Genomic DNA, 21,187 nt, shown 5'->3' with positions numbered 1-21,187 from the left:
GACTGTTGCCCAAATAATTGTTAGTATTCCACACTACAGCACCTCAGCACCTCCTTCTTCATCATGTGATGCAGTTTCATCAGTCTGCAGCTTGCCGACCTATACTGAATAATGGACAAATAATGAAGTCAGTGAATAATGAACTGCTGAATAACAAATGCCTCCATGCCTGGACTACAAAAGAAAAATGATTTCTTTCAAAAAAAAATTTGTGGCAACAAATGCTTGCAGGATTTCTGTTTTTTTAAAAAAAAGGTGGCCATCATTTTCAGCAAAAACATTTGCTTTGAATATTTGAACAGCATTGCTATATAATTAATCTTTCCCCTTCCATGGGCCACTAGACAGCCACTATTCTGCTCAGAAGCCACAGCACAAAAAGGAATCCTGCACGTAGGAAGACACTCAGACTGCCATTAACGAGGAAGATGTTCTGTGCCCTTGCTTGTGCTCATTGCAATTAGGGATGGGCGTATATGTTGATTTCGCCTTCTCTTTTTTCCAGTCTCATGTTTGGTTCTCCACGTTTACAATAGATATAAAGGTAAAGGTAAAGGGACCCCTGACCATTAGGTCCAGTCGTACACTCCTGCAGCCAATTGGAAGCCGTGCCTTGGTTTCCAAACGTTTCAGAAGTCAAACGGACTTCCAGACTTCCAGAACCATTCTGTTCAAAAACTAAGGTACAACTGTAATAGTAATAATTGCAGCAGCTGTTGGGGGGTCAGAAGAAATGGGACCATTGGATTTTTTAAAATCACACCTCCCTGCCATAGTTATGATGACTGCTTCCACCTCCCAAAAGAGCTGCTTTCAGCCCATGAGGAAAGGAGCTCCTGTTGATGCTGTACACAGTTTGGGCCTTAAAGAAAAAAGGGAATGGGGACAAAATCCTACTGCAACAAGGTAAAAGGCCAATACTGGAATACTTTACTTCTGTCCCAAGCCATATGTCCCTACAAGTTGGAAATGGAGCAGGAGCTAAGCCTTGAGCAGCAGATCACCACTCACTTTAATAGACAATAACGCACATCACAAATATGTGGAAAGAACAATGATTTTATAGATGGAATGGGAAGCTCCCTAAAACCCATGCAAGATAAAATGCTTCTGTGACGGTGTTAAGTATTTCCATCCCAGGCTTCTGTCCTTCCAGTCCCGCTCCTGGAAGATCTCACAGGAGGGACATTTTGGTTTGAACCATCTCCTGTGGTTGTGCCCCCAGAGAAAAGATGAAGCTGAATCAGCTTCCACCACAACGTCTTGGGAGAACTCTCTTTCCCTAGCAGCCGCCAAGGATCCTTCAGAAGGGGGGAAGGGGAAATCAGCTCCTGGGTCCCTCTCTCCTTGGCTACAGGCAAAGTCCAGGATTGTCCAATGCAGAAGGGGCTTGCTTCCCTCTAACAGTGAGAATCCAACTCAGTCAGCATCAGGAGCCTAGTTTTGGAGGCTGGAAAAGATTGTCTTGGGCACATGCCTTGGGGCAAGTCTTCATCTGGACAGACAAGTTGATGGAATCTCTGAAAAACAAAGTGGGTAGGAAGAGAAAGTGGAAGGAAGATTATTCCTCTAAGCCAGGTGTCAGCAAACTTTCTCAGCAGGGGGCTGGTCTACTGTCCCTCAGACCTTGCTGGGGGCAGGACTATATTTTGAAAAAAAAATAATGAACAAATTCCTATGCCCCACAAATAACCCAGAGATGCATTTTAAATAAAAGGACACATTCTATTCATGTAAAAACACACTGATTCCCGGACCGTCCACGGGCCAGATTTAGAAGGTGATTGGTCCGGATCTGGCCCCCAGGCCTTAGTTTGCCTACCCATGATCTAAGCAATCAAAGTGCCACTCTGTAGACACACACACACACACACACACACACACACACACTAGAAGCTGCTCTATCCTAAGTCAGGCTATTGGTCAATCAAGATCAGGGTTTCCTGAGTTCATTAACCCCCTGATAAGCTTATAAAGTTGCCACCGACTCCAACTTCTTCTCCAACTTGTTATTGTTATTATTTTTTAATTCAGAAGAAACAAAAAAGCCCCCCTCCTCCATCCTCCCCTGCCCTGCAGAAATTAAAAGTAAAGCAATTAAAAAATGAAACAAGTGAAACTTGACATTTTTATCAAATAAAAGTATTGTTCCAAAGGACTCTGTGTGGTGGCAGAGTTCTGTGCCCATGCTCATTCAGTGTTGCATAGGTGATACAGTCATGCCAAATGGTGGGGGGAAATCCTTTGGAATTTTTGCCCGATCTCCTTTCCTGCACATACGCTGTTAGTTTGTCTATATCAGGTCCCATAATTAAGAACGCCATTCCAAATTATTAGGAATGGTACTGAAATAAAGTCAAGAAATATCAACATATAATCAACATTTATTAATCAATCAATCACCATGACTAGGAATCATAACATGTAGAAAAGAAGAAATAGAACAAAGCAGCATGGGCTGAGAATACTGCTGTATTGTGTAATTTAATATGGAATAAGGCTTTTGAAACTTGCTATGAATTATTTGGGGGGTAGAGAAAGAAACTTGAAATGGCTCTAAGAAGGCACAGATCCAACTACGGGGGGGGGGGTGGCAATCACCCCACACGGCATTCATGAGACTGCAACTTCTTCAATAGCTCTGAATAGTGGAAAACAAATTTAAAATATCACACAGGAAATACATGAAGTGTTTTGTCTGGAAGTCAATAAGCAGAGGAGGAGGGGAAGGAAGGGAGCCAGAGAGCACTGCAAAGCAAAGCTCTCGAATGGTGACATTTTAAAAATGCTGTGCAGTCAATAACAAGCTCACAGGAAGGCAGTTTTCATCTGCCTAGCCCTCGAGCCAAGCTGAGCTCGATAAAGCCACGAACTCCTCTTGCCAGTAACTGAATGATCCTTGGCAAAAATTAGTGCAATGTCCCCGTTAATTACTTTTGCAACACAACAAGCCTGCCTCCAAAGTGCATCACGTCAATAGCCTCCCTCGCCCAAGCAGCCTCTCAAAGTCCAGTTCTTAAACACAACAACAAGAACCTCACCTCTCTCAGGGAGCCCTTGATGGTGGAAAGTTTATAGACAATCCAGAGCGGGATGCAGATCATGGATGAGAGTCCCAGCAGCCAGCCCACCGTGTCTCCCCACCATGGGTACACGTATTTCTTGTTGTATGTCAGTGGGGTGTATTTAATGAGAGAAAAGAGAAATGTAGCCTGGGGAGAGGAGAGGAGGAAGGGTTAAGCACACCATCCGTCACTAAGTCATGTTGCTCACTTTATGGCCAGAGCAAAATGGCCTGTGACACAATGAGAACCTCCCTGACCAAGATTTCTGAGTTCTGGCCAAGGAAATACTTCTCCCGATGACCCAACACACACACACAAAATGCATACACACACAGTAGGAGAGGTAGGCAGTGTGGTTAGTTTCCAGATGTTGTTGAACTACCGCTGGCCGGGGAAGAAGAGTCTCAGAGCCCAACCATATCTTGTTGGCTACCAGCAGCATATAGATACCATCAGGGCCGAATTAGGTGAGATGTGCAGGGGCAGCCCAATATGTTTTGCTCCCTGAGGCAAAGCAGAAAGTGCCACTCCCCATTTCCCCACTCATAATACTCATGGCTGGCCAAGCTATTTTGGCACCTGAGGCAAAAAATAATAATCTCACAGGCACCTCTCCCATTGCAGCAGAAGTATCATTATCACCATCCATTAAATAACCAAGCATTTGTTGCCTTTTCTTGACACCCAGAAATTAGCTGCCTGGCACCCAAAAATTAGCTGGAACTCTGCCCAATAATATAGGCTGGCCTTGGTGATCCACAATCAAGTATCTTCCCAGGCCCATTGTTAGGGGTTGGTGTGGTCAGGCACTGGATGAGGCCCCTGGGGCTCAGAAGGGCCCATTTTCTTCTGGTGAGTGGGAGCACTTTTGATTCCGATCCACTACAGTCACCTGCCATGGCCAATTACCCACAATGCACTATTTGACCACATATTGCATTTTGGGTAACAGAACCTGGCTATCAACTTCTGCCCCATTTATTACCCACCTCCATCAGAATTAAACTAGTATAACTCCAGCACAAACATGCAACAGGAGACGGGGGAAAGGGCCAATCCCATAACTGTCAGGATGTTGAACTACAGGACATGAACCAACCTGCATCCAGTTTTGGGTTTAGGCATCCTGAACTTCTTCTGGATTCTGTCTGTTTCCACTTATGCAGAATCCTATCATTATCCCCCAGTTCCTTGAGGAACCACACACTGCAGTACAGTAACAGCAAGAATAAAGACTATCTGTACCCCCATTTTGGAAAATCACTGCCCATTTGCCCAAGTGCACTCTTTCCTGTTGTGCCTCCTGATCAAATGACTGGGATGTCTAACTCACCAGGCAGACAGCTGGAGTGATGAATAGCCAACAGTATTTGATGACAGCCCATGGCCGGTAGCCAATCATGTCTTCGATGTTATCATAGAAACGGTCAGCGCCTGTGAAAAGGAAAAAGAGGAGAGGGAAAGCAGTCTGCTAGAAACATATGGTGGGGAGAAGGAAAGGCTAGCAGCACCTGTTTAAGGTATCAAAGCAATGATTGGCAACTTCTCTGGCCAGTAAGGCAATATAGGATAGGCCAGAGAAGTGAGATCAAGTTGCCTCATTCACTAGGAGTTTTTCTAGGGCCCCTTCAGTATTATTGCAGGTATATTCTGCAACATGCTCTTGACATTATTATTATTATTATTATTATTATTATTATTATACCACGCCCATCTGTCTGGGTTTCTCCAGCCACTCTGGGCAGTTTCCAGCAAAATATGAAAACATAATAAGACGTCAAACATTAAAAATAATAGTGTACTAGTGTTTTAGCGTTGTTCTGCAATGTTTGACCGATCCTACCACGTTGTTGCTATCTGGAGGGGCTACAGTGCAATAAAAGCGGGATGAAAATACAGTGGTACCTCGGGTTACATACGCTTCAGGTTACATATGGTTCAGGTTACAGACTCCGCTAACCCAGAAATAGTGCCTCGGGTTAAGAACTTTGCTTCAGGATGAGAACAGAAATTGTGCTCTGGCGGCGCAGCAGCAGCAGGAGGCCCCATTAGCTAAAGTGGTGCTTCGGACCTCCGGAACGAATTAAGTACTTAACCCAAGGTACCACTGTAAACCAGGGCACTTGTGATATAAAAAGTTATGAGATTTCAGCAGGAAGTTATGAGATGTGTACTGATTGCAAATGAAGCAATGCGACCACCTCAAAACATTTGCGGGTAGAAACGATATTGAAAGAGGCATCACTTCCAACCATCCCATTAGTATCGTGAGCACAAATCATTAATGTGTGTTAAAAATGACATCTGGGGAAGCCCCTCGTCTGGTGGTTTTAATGCCTGCTTCAGAAACAATAGAGATGTGCTCTTAAAACAGTGGCATGTTTTTCCATCGCATTTGCACTTACCATATACCCATCCAATGCACAGGGTTTCAAAAATGGCGACAAAGAGCAGGCACATCCCACTAGCAGCATAGTAGTCAAACAGTTGGAAGACATACATCCCACCCTAAGAAGGGGAGTTAAGGATGCAGAAAGAAGGAGAGAGAGGAGAGAAGGGTTGTAGTTAGTGCACAGAGCTTCTCTTCCCAAGCAACCAGTGACAGCATGAATTCTTATAATATTGATCTAATATTCTAATATTGATCTAGTATAGCTTTCTACTGATCTGATCTTCAATACAGTGGTACCTTGGTACTTGAACAGTTGGCTCCTGAACAAATCGCAACACCACAACCCCAGAAGTAAGTGTTCCGGTTTGTGAACGTTTTTCGGAATCCAAACGTCCGGCGCAGCTTCCGCTTGAGTGCAGGAAGCTCCTGCAGCCAATCGGAAGCCGCACCTTGGTTTTTGAATGGTTTCAGGGGTTGAACGGACTCCCAGAACAGATTAAGTTCAAGAACCAAGGTACCACTGTATAGGATAACTTTCTTTTATCTAGAAACCTCCTATCCAAATATCAGTTTGGGAAATTATCTTATCTCAACTTGGCATTTCAATACAGTCTCCCTTTACACATGTGGATAGACAAAAATTACATCAAACAATGGGTAATGGCATCCAAACAAAATCAGAACATGAAGCCATGATTTAAAATTGACTAGCAGATTCTGGCTTGTTTGGAAGCCATTGACCATAGTTTCCACTTCAGACACAATGGGAAACTATGGTTAACTGCATCCTGGCTTACTCATGCAAAGGGAAAAGCAAAGTGACTGCAAAAAGAGCCTGTGGTGCAATGGGTCAGTGCAACCTTCTGTTAACCAGAAGATTGGTGGTTCAAGCCCATCCAGGAACAGCTGTGGGCAGGATTCCTGCATTTCAGGGAGTTGGACCAGATGACCCTCAGGGTCCCTTCCAACACTACAATTCCATGATTCTACAATGGTCCACACCATGGCTTATTAAGCAGAGATATTTATCATCCACCGGGCCATTATTTGGTATTTGGAGATCCTGTCAATGTATCTTATATTGGCAGTGGGCTCCATCTGCCCCCTCCAGATTCCTGTTGTTGCTTTTTCCTTCTTTGCTGCTGCCAAAAAATATCTGAATTTAGGCGAAACCACTGTTGATCCAATATCAACTCTGAATTCCCCTCTCTGCAAAGGTCATATAATAATAATAAGTAGTAGCATAACAAAGGCCCTAGTGGCTGTTTATATATATTGCACTATTTAATGTTAAGTACTGTGCGCAGCAACTGGTGTGCATGTTGTGGGGAGCAGGGTCCAAGATGGATAATAAGTAATTTATTGTAAAAGTCCAGCCCCAGGGACTATTCCTTAAATACGCCACATCATGATGGAAAGCCAATGTCTCTGGAATGCAATCTTAGCAATGTTCTCCTTTCAGCCTCTTGTTACCATGAGACAGAAAAGAGACGATAAGTTATAGTCTGGGAATGCAGAAGTATGCAGCAGGCCTATATTTAAGCCTCCACATGGCGAGAAACTAGGAATCTAAGGTATCCAGGAGGACGAGCTACAAAAACTCTTGTGTCATTTCATGCCTCTGTAGAAAGCTGGAAAAGAGGGAGCTCCACTGCACAGATGTCCATGCACTGTGTGGCAGCTGTTCATCTCCATCCAAAAGGCACCTTATCAGCCTTCAGAAGCCCATAGGGTAGGTGGGTGTGGGGTAACTTATTTCGGTCTAAGGGCCACATTCTCTTTGGGGCCAACTTCCAAGGGCCACATGCCAGTGGCAAGCAGGGCAAAAGTGGGCAGAGCAATTAATGTAAACGTTAGTCTTGTGCAGTGAGATAGTTTCTCAGACACCCCTCTCTCTCCTCCATTCAGGCAAGCAAGAGGCATTGTCAGAGGACAACACCCAGTCAGGCAAAACCTCTCAAAGGGAGCGCAAGGCAGGAACAGTGAGAGGTGAAGCCAGGGAGGTTTGCATGGCCTGGTCCTGAAGGTCAGCTAGGGAGGCTTGGAGGGTTATATTTAGCCCCCAGGCCTGAGGTTTCCCACTCCTGCCATAGGGCATGACCAGGAAGGCAATTCCTGATAATTCACAACACAACAGTGGACCTGCGGTTCATACACTTTCACATAATCTCTAGACATTAATATCAGAAGTCTAAGAAAAAGTAGGCTTGAGCAGGAAGATGCAAGTCCTGTTTTCCAGAAGACCTGTATTATTAGACCTGTATCTCAGCAAATAATTTTTTAGTCCTTCCATTATGCTTTCTGTTCTGGATTGTTTGCTATTAAATTTGTGGTTATTAATTGTTGATGTTTCCAGGCAATGTGCATAAATCAGCAGAGAACAATTTATGCATAACGAAGGCAGCAAAATTGCAGTTTATATATTTCATGAAAGGTGCTGATTATTGTATGTTTTTCTTAAATCTTCAAAATTAACCAGCATTAGGAGGGGAATATCTGTCATAACAAGGAACTCAACTGTGATGATACATTTTCTAGCAGATAGTAGGAGACTTTCTTAATGTGGCTACCTTTCAGGGGTGCCAACTTAAATAAAATATGGGGGGGCAGGTAAGACCCACCAAGCATAATTGATCACATGACATGGTGCATGCAACCATTTGAATGGCAATGCCCATCAGCTGGGGGGCAGCCCCTTCAAATATTTTATTGGTGGGGGCAAACACCCTTTGGCCCCTTGGAATTGGCTCCTATGCTACATTTCATGATTAGATAGTTGGCTGCCTATGAAAACCCAGGCTGCAGTATTGATTGATTACTCAAACCAACTGATAAAGTGCTGGTGATCAGTTAAAGACAGAGCCCCAATTTGTTGCCTCTTCATTCGGGGTGGTGAACCTTTGGCTCTCCAGATGCTTAAACTCCTCTCAGCCTCAGCAAGCATTGCCAGTGGTGAAGGATGATGGGAACTGTAGTCCAGCAACATCTCAAGCGTCAAAGGTTTCCCACCCCTGCTCAAATCCTGTTTGAGTCTCCCTGGCAGCTCCTTGCCTTAACAGGGCACTCCTCCCATCATGAAGTGGGAGACCACAGGGTCCTCTGAGGTGACTTCCATTTCCTTACAAGAGGGATGTCTTGAGGGGGAAGTAGAGCAATTTGTTCATTTTAGTGCCGCTGGCACCCATGGGGCTAAAAAGCGTATGTTGTATTTGCAACAACAGCAAACCCTCTTTCCCTCCCTTTTTATGCAGAAGTTATATAAGCAAAGGAAATGCAAGTTCCGATACCTCTGTGATCATGACCAGTCCCACGAGGAATGAGAGGATGGACACAATAAGGATTAACATTTCTCTGCGGTTCTTTTTCCGGAAGATTCCAGGATACATGTCAACTAGGGCCGTCACCAGGCTCTCCACACAGACAAACTAGGGAGATAATTTAGGCACCCATCAGCAATTTCCTATCACCGAAGATCACCCAATTTAGACCCTCCCTTATCATTCAACTCAACAAGTTATCCACAAAGTATTGAACATAACGCGGCCCTAGCAGTTCTGAGCTGGAGAAGAATTTGAGGGCTTCTAATGCTTGCCACACCTTAAGACGTGAGCAGACCGGGTCCCCAAAGCTTGATTCCAGTCCTGAACCCAACCAATATGAACAGCATTTTTACCCTCAACATTGGCTGCGCACCCAAGCAATGAATTAACTGAAGGTAACATTACAAGTTCTCCTTCAGACAACAAGATTCCAGCCTCCTGCACCTTCCCCAGCAGATGATGAGTTGGGTAAGCACACCAAGACAAGTCTAATCAGGTAGGGGAAAATGTATTTCATGCCCTGTTAGGTCTGTCCAAGGCCCTTTTCCTCAATGTGAAGTTGTGGTTTATCACCCACAGCAAAAGAAGCAAGGTGTCTTCTGCCTCCCAGGCGAGAGGTTAAGTTCTTGGCTGAACCTACCCTCTCAAGGCATTGTTACCTGGCTGTCCAGTCCCAGCAGAACCACCATGATGAAGAAGAAGCAGGCCCATAATGGTGAGAAAGGCAGCATGACGACAGCTCGCGGGTATGCTATGAACGCCAAGCCAGGCCCTATCAAGAGAAAGTTGCTAAGCTGGAATCAGAGAGTTTTGTGAAGAGGTGTTATGAACACCAGGCAGGCAGCGAGGACAATGACAAAGTATATTTATAGGGCAAGGAAGTCCAGCCTCTTTCCTGGCCTTTATGCACCACCATGCACAAAGGCTCTTGGAGGCTTTTCCGGGAGGTGGGGAAAGGGACAGAGCGTGGCTAAGCCAGAAGCTAGAACAGCGAGAGGGAGCACAGCGATCCCGCTTGCTGTTCTGGCTTCTGGGATAGCTGCGCAGCCTGCATTTGCTCCATAAGACGCACACAAATGTCCCCTTACTTTTCAGGAGGGAAAAAGTGTGTCTTATAGAGCGAAAAATACGGTAATAAAGAAACAAGGCTGCTGAAGTGTTGGGTACCATCTTCAGCAGCAAGTAAAGCTGTGGGCACTGCTACAAGAGAAGGGGGAAGGGGGAAGAGAAAAGGCCTCCCAGCCTGATTTGGCTCTCCCATTATAGAATCAAGGCACATTGCCCCCGCCCCCCAAAAGCATAGTCACATACAGCATTCTAGGTTGCTGATGATCATAACGCTACTTTTCTGCATAAACCACTCACCCGACTCAGCTACCTCAGAAATAGGCACTCCCTGCTCCTGTGCCATAAAGCCCAAGATGGAAAAGATTGCAACACCAGCCACAAAACTTGTCCCACTGTTCAAAAAACACAGAGCAATGCAGTCCCTAGGAAGAACAGGTGAATGTCAGAGCAACAAAACAAACCATACATCTAGTAAGAATGAAACATTTGTAAAGACGGGCAGCCAATCAAATGATAAGCAGCATCAGTAGCCAACAAGACTGAAGTAATCAAATGAAGATGTGTGCATCTTAGGGAAATCACTAAATGAATTGCATGAATTATTAATCAATCAGTTACTGATGAATAGCCTCTTAATTGCAGCTTAGTTTCTCATTTGCTGTTCTACCTGGTAGAAGGGAAAGCAGATTTAATTACTGGTTTTCTATCATTTTTTATTTCTTTTATTTTTTGTAATTAAGGCCCCATGTCTACCCCAAGCAGGGAACAGGATGAGTGCAATACAGTTTTAAAAAACAATAATTTACATTTTAAATTTAAAAGACAGCTATAGCTGGCAAAGTGTATTGAAGTTTTTCAGGGTTACTGTGCTTTTAATTAGTAGCTTACTCTTTGCAGTTTCTGCCTCATTTATTCCTTCATAATTACTGTTAGATGTTTTAACTATGTAGTTGCTGCCACAAGAAATAGGGAGGAACAGAGGAGGGAGAAGATGCAAGGAGTAAGCTTATTACTAAACGCACAGTAACTCCAAAAAAACCTCAATTCACTTTTTGCCAGTGACAATTTTCTTTTACATTTAAAATGTAAATTAAAGAATTGTCACAAATTAGGTCTGGGGAAAAAACACAGGATGAGAAGGGGGGAATTAAATGCTGGCAATGACATTGTCTGGATTTTCTGTAAAAAGTGAGTGAGTGAGTGAGTGAGTGAGTGAGTGAGTGAAGGATGGCAATTCTGGATTATGTTAGTAGTGTGGAACCAACCCATGTGAAAAAGTGGGTTAAATTTTGCTACATTTTACAGAGGGCTGGAAGGGGACAACTTGATATGGAAGGTCCATTTTTGGTGGAAGCCTTGTGTTTCTTGTAACAGATGGCTCACCTTTTAGTTTCCGGAAAATGCACAAATTTAAAAACTCATTTGGAAAAGACAGGCAATTTGAGAAACACAACACACAGGATCAGAGCAGAGATTATTTTAATCCAGTAAAGTTATGTTGCTTTGCAGAAAGCATACTGAAGGTTCAGAAAGAAAACAACAACAAGTGAAAAGGGCAGGACTTTGCATGGTGGACTCACATTCAGTTACCTGAAGCAGTTGTTATGATACTTGTTGTAGCTGCCCAGAGCTGTCAGGCATCCCAGGCAAATGGCATAAGAGAAGAAGATCTGAGTACCTGCATCCATCCATACCTGTAAGCAACAGAAAAAAACATAGCAAAGTAGAATGAGCATCACCTCAAGGAAGCTTTGCCACTTGAAAGACAGTGGGTGGGATTTGTTTGTGAATAACTCCACTAGAGAAAGTACCTCAGCCTACAGTTTCAAGAGGCAATTTATCTCCCCAAAAGAAAATCCTTTTCTGTCCCCCTTCCCTAACAGTAAAATTAAGTAGGTAAGAAAAAGGGAAGTTGATCTGCTTGCTGCTGTGTCAAGTGAGGTCTGCCTGTCACACATTACCCTTTTGTCTGGCTTTAGTCCATTTTCACACCCACCTTTGAATCCATGTACACATGATGTTATCCACAATTACTCTCAATCCTCTGGCTTCTTCTGAAATACTGCGATTTGATGCGGTTTCCACAAAGCCACTTTCGCTCTGATTACAAAACTGTTTGTGTGGTGAATCCCAGGTGTTTACAGTGGTTTCATGAAAAAGCATTACACTTTTCCCAGGGCCACAATCTCACCCCACCCCTTCCAAAAAGCACATTTTTCAGGGCAGGAGCAAGGTGCCGTTCACGTGACTCACCCGGAAGCATAACCCAAAGACGTGCATTCCGGTTTTGCATCGGAAAAAGTTGGAAAGTATTATATAAGCCAGGAAGCCGTAATTAACTACAGCTTTTCATTACATTTGAACCCAGAATTATAGTGAATGGCTGCCAAATAAACCAATATCTGCAAGCCCACTTTAAAGCATGGCTTCATATTCTGCTTTGCTTAGAAGCCATTTGCCCTAGTTTCTCCATCTGCATGTTACAGGAAACTGTGGCTGAAGGAACCTTTCCTGGTTCATGCAAAGGAAAGATGACAGTGACAGCAAAGGGATGCATGTGGGCACATGATGCACATTCACATCTCAGCCGATTAAGCTGAAATATCAACGTGCAAATGCAGGCAACACGCAGCCTGGAACATATCTTAAAATCCTCTGCGGTGTGCAATGTTGCAGCAGACATGCATTTGGCACATGTTGACTTGGAAAGTGTGTAGGAAGGGGGGCGGTGGGGTCATCCCAGAGGGATCATCCCAGGTGTCATCCCAGAGGGGGGTGACAAAATCCTCCACCGCTGTGCTCACTGAAGGTAACAGGCTTGAAAACAACTGTGTTACACCACCTGCCATCAGTACTGCCAAATACTCAATATCCCTTTGCGTGAACTATCAAATATTGCAAAATTTTCAACTATTGGAATCCAATACAGCGGCCAAGTTTTCAGAGAATTTTTGGAAAAATATTGAAACCTGAAAAGAATGTCTGGGTAACCATCTCTCCGTTGAAATTCAGAGAATAATTTTGAGGAGTGTGCCTTCAGCCGTGAAAGCAGAATACAGCCATCATTGCTGGTAGCCATTGATTGCCTTATCCCTCCAGGAATAGCACTTCTCTACTGATGCTGTCAAAATAAAGCTTCCAGGCTGGCCTGGGAGGGGTTTAAAGGGGTTACAAAGGGTTTTGCTGACCTTTCCCCCCCCAACAGGCACCCCCTTAATCTCCTTTGTAGACACCTTCTCCACACAAAAAGGCTGGTACAGCAGCTCAGCTGGAACCGGGATTTGACATGGAGGAACTTGTCTTGAAGAGATTAAAAGAGAGCAGTTGGGCAAAGTGGAACTTTTCAGCCAGGCAAACTGGAACGAGCTTTGGTGACTGAGGGGAAAAGGAGAGGCGAGGAGGGGAAAACATTTGCGGGGCCAAAGAGGCTACAGCAGCTGCTTCTGAACAGATGCACCAGATCTGTTTACTGTTTGCTGTTGCCCCTCAGCAAACTCTAAGCCCCTGAGCATCGAAAAAAGCTATCACTCACTAAGGCCCATAAAGGTGGCACAACATTTCCTTTAAGAAACAAAAGTGACTGCCACCAAAGTCATCTATGGGCACCATACTGAGGGTTGTGGCATAGCCTGGGAAGAGGAGGTTCAGTGGCTGGAGAGGAGGTGCAGTGTGGGGAGAGTCCCATGGTAGAGGTGGGGGCTTGTAGAGCTGTATACATAAAAGCTGGATTTTCAGCTCTGCTTGATGAATGAAGAGTCTTCGTTTGGGGGGCCACAGTGTTTGGAGTCACAACCACCTCTGTTGCCCAGGAGCATATAACAGAATTGCAACAGGGTTTGCAGCAAGGAGATTTCCTTGGGCAGGAGAAAAATGCAGAAAGAAAAACTGAGGCAAAAATGGGTTAATTGCTGCCATCCATGCATATCCTCCATTTGTTGAAGAAATAAAAAATAATACGGAGGTTCAGCCCTGGAGATCTCCTCCTGTTTCTTTGCAGAATTGTTTCATTGTCCACATATTCTGTATTGTTTGGGAAATTGCAGTGTTTTCGTTCACACAGCAGCCTTTGTTTGTTAGCACTTGGTGGCCTTGGCTTCACGTATTTATAGCAACATCGTTCTTAATCAGGTTCCCGCAATCAGGTTTGCCTTTCTTTGTTACCTCTATTGGGGTCACACACACCCTCTGCTTTTTGTCTGGTTCCGTATAAGGCAGATCAGTATGTTCCTAAAAGGGTCATTGGCAGCAAGGTTATTAAAAAAAATAATAAATCTGATGAGGTTTTCTGCAGAAAGGATAAATCCAGGTTAAACGGGGGGGGGGGAGGGTTAAAGGCTGCCATTTTGATGCCAGTGATGCTGCAGGTTCTGCAAACAACCTGCATACATGAGCAGCATCAATCCCACAACTCACACCTGTCTGGAAGCATCCTTAAAAGGCGACAGAGAAAAAAGAAACATAAAGGAAGCAGGTTGTGGGTAGGTGGGGGATAAGAGAGATTTGCAAAAGGGATACACGAGGATAAGGAAGCCTCTCTTTGCTTCTCTCAGCTTACCTGGGGATCACTGAGCCGAGTGAGGTCTGGGTAAAGGTAGAAGAGGATCCCTTTAGATGCCCCAGGAAGCGAGACACCCCTGATCAGCAGAACTACCAGCATGAGGTATGGGAACGTCGCAGTGAAGTACACCACCTGGCAAGAGGACAAAACGCAGGCACAGCATCAGCAATTTCCTGCGAAGAACAGCTGGGTTAGGCAGGCAGGTGACCGGAGCTTCGAGTAGACTTACAGCAAAGCCTGCTTAGCCTTCAAACATTACAGTGGTACCTCGGGTTACAGACGCTTCAGGTTACAGACGCTTCAGGTTACAGACTCTGCTAACCCAGAAATAGTACCTCGGGTTAAGAACTTTGCTTCAGGATGAGAACAGAAATCGTGTGGTGGTGGCGTGGCGGCAGCGGGAGGCCCCATTAACTAAAGTGGTGCTTCAGGTTAAGAACAGTTTCAGGTTAAGAACGGACCTCCAGAACAAATTAAGTTCTTAACCCGAGGTACCACTGTATAAGGGATGGAATGGTGGAAGCAAGGAAGGAACGTGTTCCATCTGAAAGCTCACTGCAATGGAGACTTTGCCACCGCAGCTGGACATTTCTGTTTATCCAGGCCTCCAGTCAAAGCTGCAAATGTGGTACAGTGATTAGAATGCTGGACTAGAACCTGGGAGAGCAGGGTTCAAATCCCTCCTCAGACACAAAGCTCACTGGGTGACCCAGGGCCAGTCACTGTCTCTCACAGTCTCCAACCTTAATCACAGGGTTGCTGTGAGGATAATCTGGAGAGGGGCAAAGCTCTCCTTGAGCGACTTGAAGGAAAACGTAGGATGTAAAGGCAATAAATAACAACAAATAGGTCACTCTACAAATTTTGCTGCTGTTCAAGTGTAATAGAATACATAGAAGTGACAGCTAAGAATATAAATCGAGAATGCAGAAAGGTAAGGTGACTTGGGAGGGCTCAAATACATCCTGGATGACCCAGATATTAGAGGATTTTTCCTTATTCCAGCTGCCCCACATCTCCATGTAGCAGCTCACATGTCATTTCCTGGTACATTCATATTCCCTATGAAGATCATGAGAATATAATATACACAGATACAGAACACATTATTAAATAGAATATATGACTGCAGCAGCACTTGTCTGCAATATGTATCCAAGCAATTAATAAATAAATAAATGCAGTTGGATTTTTAGCCCATTTCTCCATTCCTACTACAGCAAGTGTTTAACTGCTTATAAAAACAAAGGGCACTGAATCCAATCTCCAATACTCAACCCTGACAATTGTAACTGCCACTAACTTAATTGAGAAGACCAACTTAATTGCTGAATGAAGGAATCGGCGGTTTCTGGGGGAATCTTTTTGTTCAATATTTTTTCCATCTCAAGATCGCTAAGATCCAAGCTAAAACAAAACAACGGTTCAGGTGAAAACTGAATATATCAATGGGGACTCTAAAACAAAAGCATAGTCTGTTCCCCCCGCCTTGCTTTATTTGGTTCTGGAAACAATCCAAGTGGAAATTTTCCTCTTACTTATTTCTGAATTGAAACAACAGGGCTGGAACAGAGTTTGTGGGTCACCTGAGCTGAAGTGCCTGCCACAGCAGCCTCCCTTAGATAGACCTGCCATCACATTGAATCAAGGGAGAGGGAGGCAGTTATTGAATATTGTTACAGGCCACCCCAATCCCTGCCAAGCCATGCATGGAATTCCAGGGGTTTTGGTCCTCAAGCAGGGTCTGTGCTGTATTGGATATTTGAAGATGCAGTACCTTTAAGAAATATGGTTTATTCAAATATTTGCACTTGAATTTAGACAGAGGGAGTCCAGATCTTACAGCACGTCAGGAACTGGCTAAGGTGGAATCTACACACACATATAAAAACCGTTCTGAAATGTTCCCCCCCCCCCAAAAAAAAGTGTTTTTAAAAAATACATGGAATTTTCCATAGGGCTCATCATCGCCATCTAGCGTCACATTGTATATTGTACTTAAAACACACTTAAAGCGTTTTATTTGCAGCTGTATAGCTGAATCCGTGGCTGGATCTAGACACGTCAAAGAAGCATTTCAGTTAAACGCGTTGTAAATTTAAACAGGGGAAACAGGGAGAGAAAAACAGGACACTACAGCGCCATCTGGTGGCACAATGTTATATTGCATATACAACTCGTATCAATCACTTTTTCTTTACCAATCTAGCTGAGTCCCTAGATAACAGGAGTGCTACCAGATGGGGAAGCCCCAGAGGAGGAAGGCTCAGAGCCCAGGTGGTCCCAAGTGGTGGGACACTGAGGAGTACTCAGAGGGAGGATGGCAGAAGGAATGGTTGGATGCTGAAGAAGCGACAGGCTGTAGTGATCAAGGATTGACTGATTGATTGATTGATTGATTGATTGATTGATTGATTTAAATAACTCGCCCTTCCTCCAAGGAACCCAGGCTGGCAAACAGATGCACAATTTAAAAAGCACACAGTCACTTAACCTACTTATAGGTTTGTCACTCAAATAGTAGACATAAGAATCTAACAACTTCCAGTGGTGACTGATCACAGAACACAAATTAATGTCTTTCTTAGAACATAAAAACTGGGTTTGGAGAGAGAGAGAACTAGTGTGATGCAGTGGTCAGAGAGCTGGACTGGGGAGATCCAGGTTCAAGTGCCTCCTTAGCCATGAGGGGATTTTTGCCCAGTCACACCCTCTCAGCTGAACCTACCTCACAGGGTGGTTGTGAGGATAGAAAAATGGGAGGGAGGAACTTTTTATTTACACTTCTGTAAGCTCCTTGGAGGAAATGTAATAAATAAGCAAAATAAGTAAGGAAGAATCCTAGCCATGGTCTTCCTCTGCATCTGCATTTCTCCTTTAGAAAAACGCACATACAACGTCAACAGCAAAACAACCAGCTTTTATATTTATTTGGATTTGCAGTTTGTAACCTAGAAACAGCATAAATCCCTCCTAAGCTGAACCTTTCTCCCCAAAGACCAGGGCAGGACACATTAATGCTCTCACCCAGTAGAATACAGACAGAAACAACAACAAAAATTCCTTTCACACAAGTATTCTCCTCCTGGTCTCCTTATTAAAAAATAATAATGAAGGCATGTGGAAGTCAAATTCACTGAGATTTAGGGTTGGGAAAAGAAATTTGTTTCAGTTTGGCATTTTAAAGTCACTTTCCAAATCAATATGTGAGCCAAAACACCCCCATCCTTTGAAACCTAGTGCCTACATGGAAGGTATACCCACACCAGTGTCCTAGTCATTTTTTCTTCCCCAAATTCTGGTGTGTGTGCGTGTGTGTGTGTGTGTGTGTGTGTGTGTATGCTTCCACTCTTGGGCTACCTAACAGAGAGAGTCAGCACTCTCATCAAACTACAGTTCACTAGATTCTTTGAGGGGGAGCCAGGGGGATTGAAAGCATGAATAAAACTGTTAATAGATGTTGCATACATATGCTCAGAACCATTCATTCCCAGTCCAATTATTCATTATGAATTTTCCTCATGGCAAAAAGGACTTGCTCACTGCTCCTATGGAACTGGTTCCACCCAAACCATGGACAAACACCTTCTTCCTCCATGTTACGCATACCCTCTAACATTTCTCTGATGGAAATATTCCATAATAATAATTTTACTATTTATATCCCACACATCTTACTGGGTTGCCTCAGCCACTCTGGGCAGCTTCTAACATATATAGAAACATAATAAAACATTTTTAAAAACTTCTGTATACAGGATTGCCTTCAGATGGCTCAAGGGTCAGATAACTCCATACCCTCCAACATTTCTCCAATGAAAATAGAGACGTCCTAAGGGAAAGTGGGACATTCTGGGATCAAATCAGAAACCAGGGTGGCTTCTCTAAGTCAGGAGCATCCCTGGAAAATAGGGACACTTGGAGGGTCTGTGTATGCGAACTCCTGCAGGGAGTGGAGATTTCCATCAATTCTCAGACTCTGCACCTTTCAAATCCTATCTGAGCAGCAGGCAGGCACACACCTGCAATGACAAAGCCTTTTCCCAACTCCTACAAGAATTTGTGATGGGATTGTGTGCCTGAAAACAGCAAAATATTTGCTCCGGTGTAAATGACTGGCCCAAATCCAACCATTGTTGGTTCAATGAAACGATAGCAGATGTTCGGCTTAGTTGTGACCTCCTCCCCCCGCCCTGGCATTTTTAGAGCACTGTTCACACTGACTTGACTATGAAAAACCAACTGCGATCAAAGACATTGTGCTTTGACTCACGTTGTTTTATAACAGATAGGATTTTGTTTGGATCTGGTCCATGCATCATCAGTGCCAAATTATTCCACCATGCCATTGAAGGGGACAAAATATCAACTTTTGTGTTTCCTGTAGCACTGACAAGTTTATGCATCTGCTCAGCGCATGAAGCTCCTGCTCCGGTGGAATGGAAAAAGCCAGCAGTCACATCGCAGACAATGATGGCACCTCTCTAAAACACTAATATCTGTCTCTGGCCTAAGACAGCCACTTAGAGCATATTTTTTTTAAATTGGCATGGGATGTGGGAGAAGTCCATTCGCCCCTTCTCAGGCAGGCAGTTTTGTGGGCAGGCCCCAAGCCTCCTCTGTGAACCGGCCTATTGCAGGCCAGATCACCCTCCTGCCACCAAATTGGCCAATGGTGACAGGAATTAGAGTGTGTTACCCTGGGCGTGGGACCAGCTGACCAATAGCGGCGCTTGGCCCCATGTTAAGGGCAAAGGTAAATTCCCTGCTTGCTGGGCCTTCGGCCTCTATTTGCAGTTCGCCAGCCAAGTTACGTGTACAAAAATGCAAATATTAGGGTGGGTTGTGCATGTTCATGAAATAGCCGCAAATGTTTTGCAAAAATGTCTGTTACTAGGCAAAATTGCATAAAAACCATGTCTATATTAGGACGAATACAGTGTTGAATTCTCACAATGACTTTTAAACGAAAATGCAAAGTGATGTGGAAATATGGAGAACTGAACTCAAGACTGGAAAATTTGAAATGAGAGAAACCAAAACTGACAGATACACTTATCCTTATGTGGGAGCTCCATTATCAGAACTCCCAACTCTTTTAAAAGACTTAAAAGCAACAAGGGGTTTCAAATAGACTGGGCTTGCAAAGCTAAGGGCAAAAGCCTGCTCCTGTCTTTCCTCAGCAACTGGTAATTTCAGAGGGGCCTCTGAATCCTGCAGGCTGCCTATAGCTGTCATGTACACTAATACTGAACTCGATCCTCTGAGTGCTGGTCCTTATGTAGCCAAAATGGCACCCTCCATGGACAAGAGGGAGGTGTCAGGAGGTCTGAGGAAACTGCAGAGACCACCCAATGAGGACTGAGATGTGTATGCATGGAATGCTAGTTGTAGGGGAGAGAACCAGACAGCCATCAGCCGCGGGAAATAAAAGCATCCCTTAGAAGATGGCATAACTTATTGGCTTGAACCCTGAACAGCAGGAGCACTCTGTACTGCAACATTAATGTTGCAGGTCCAGTCCCACTTGTCATGACCAACAGACATTGACAGACTTATCCTCCATGAATCATGCAGCTGCTGCATCACATCTAGTTTGGCTCTTACAAATCCAAACTAAAAATACAGGAAGCATTCATGGAAAAGGCCAGCACTTTTGCTTCCATAATCTTCTTTTCTTTGGTGATCACTCGTAGCCAAGTAAGATTGTCTTCCATAAACATGGTTTTAACAGTGAGTCCCTAAGTGACTGTGGAGGCCAATTCTGGACCCACACGTCCTTCCACAGTGGGGACATTGGTTCATGGGCTGGAGTTGATTACGGTGTAGATTTGCCAAGCGTGCCTTCCTCTTAGCACATTTCTCCCTTGTGTCCTGAGTTTGAGTGTCTTCAAAGTCCATGACACCTTTGGTCAAGGCTGTTCTCCAATTGGAGCACTCGCAGGCCAGTGTTTCCCAGTTGTCAGTGTTTATACTACTTTTTTAAGATTTGCCTTGAGACAGTCTTTAAACCTCTTTTGTTGACCACCAGCACTACACTTTCCATTTTTAAGTTCGGAATAGAGTAGCTGCTTTGGAAGACGATAATTAGGCATCCGCACAACATGACCAGTCCAACGAAGTTGATGTTGAATAATCATTGCTTCAACACTGGTGATCTTTGCTTCATCCAGTACACTGATATTAGTTCACCTGTCTTCGACACTCATGATGCACGGAGTTTCTTTAAAGCCACAAAGACCATCTATGGGCCAATAAATTATGGCATATGCCCCCTACGCTCAGCAGTTGGTACCACACTTCTAAAAGATAAAGAAGCTATTGCACTGTGCTGGAAAGAACACTACCAACATCTCCTTAACCACAACTCCCCCGTAGCTGCTGAGGTCCTCTCACAAATTCTGCTCCCAGAATATTCCTATCACAACCAGGTGCTTACTTCCGGGTTTCTCAAACAATGCAGTGAACCAGCAATTTACCCTGCCCCAATATGCCAAGGACCGGTACTGTATTTGGTCCCTCAAGCATCCCACTCAACCTTGGCTGTGGTGGAGTTCAATGCAGATGGGCAGCAGATGGCTTGCGAACCAGCGCTGGTTCATGGACCACCACTTTTGAGTAGCACTGGCCTCAAGACCATAGCCACTGGTTGTGAATCAGCTACAGAGAGGTAGTCATAACACAGACCAATGTTTCCCAAAGAAAGTGGGCTACAGGGATCACAGAATAAGCACCTGTGTACATGCCTTTAGAAAGGGTGTTTTTCCTGTCCTACCTTAATCCT

General features: G+C 44.3%; 1 protein-coding gene across 2 annotated transcripts in view; it reads right to left on the bottom strand.

Annotated features, from left to right (window-relative positions):
- Nucleotides 1-1,043: 1,043 nt before the first annotated feature.
- The window catches only part of SLC6A13 (solute carrier family 6 member 13), a 43,203-nt gene continuing 23,059 nt past the window's right edge, over nt 1,044-21,187 (bottom strand). For both annotated transcript variants that reach the window (XM_080971603.1, XM_080971604.1), the window contains exons 7-15: nt 14,401-14,535; nt 11,436-11,539; nt 10,143-10,267; nt 9,437-9,549; nt 8,745-8,882; nt 5,471-5,573; nt 4,399-4,499; nt 3,042-3,212; nt 1,044-1,520 (exon numbers count right to left, since the gene is read on the bottom strand). In XM_080971603.1, coding sequence (XP_080827729.1) covers nt 1,401-1,520; nt 3,042-3,212; nt 4,399-4,499; nt 5,471-5,573; nt 8,745-8,882; nt 9,437-9,549; nt 10,143-10,267; nt 11,436-11,539; nt 14,401-14,535 — 1,110 coding nt within the window. In that variant the 3' untranslated portion in view covers nt 1,044-1,400. The remainder of the gene's footprint in view (nt 1,521-3,041; nt 3,213-4,398; nt 4,500-5,470; nt 5,574-8,744; nt 8,883-9,436; nt 9,550-10,142; nt 10,268-11,435; nt 11,540-14,400; nt 14,536-21,187) is intronic.

The sequence above is a fragment of the Podarcis pityusensis genome (genome assembly GCF_964106645.2).
Source record: "Podarcis pityusensis genome assembly, chromosome: 10".
NCBI lineage: Eukaryota > Metazoa > Chordata > Lepidosauria > Squamata > Lacertidae > Podarcis > Podarcis pityusensis.
The sequence above is the reverse complement of the archived record's forward strand: the minus strand, read 5'-3'. Positions and strand labels throughout refer to the sequence as shown.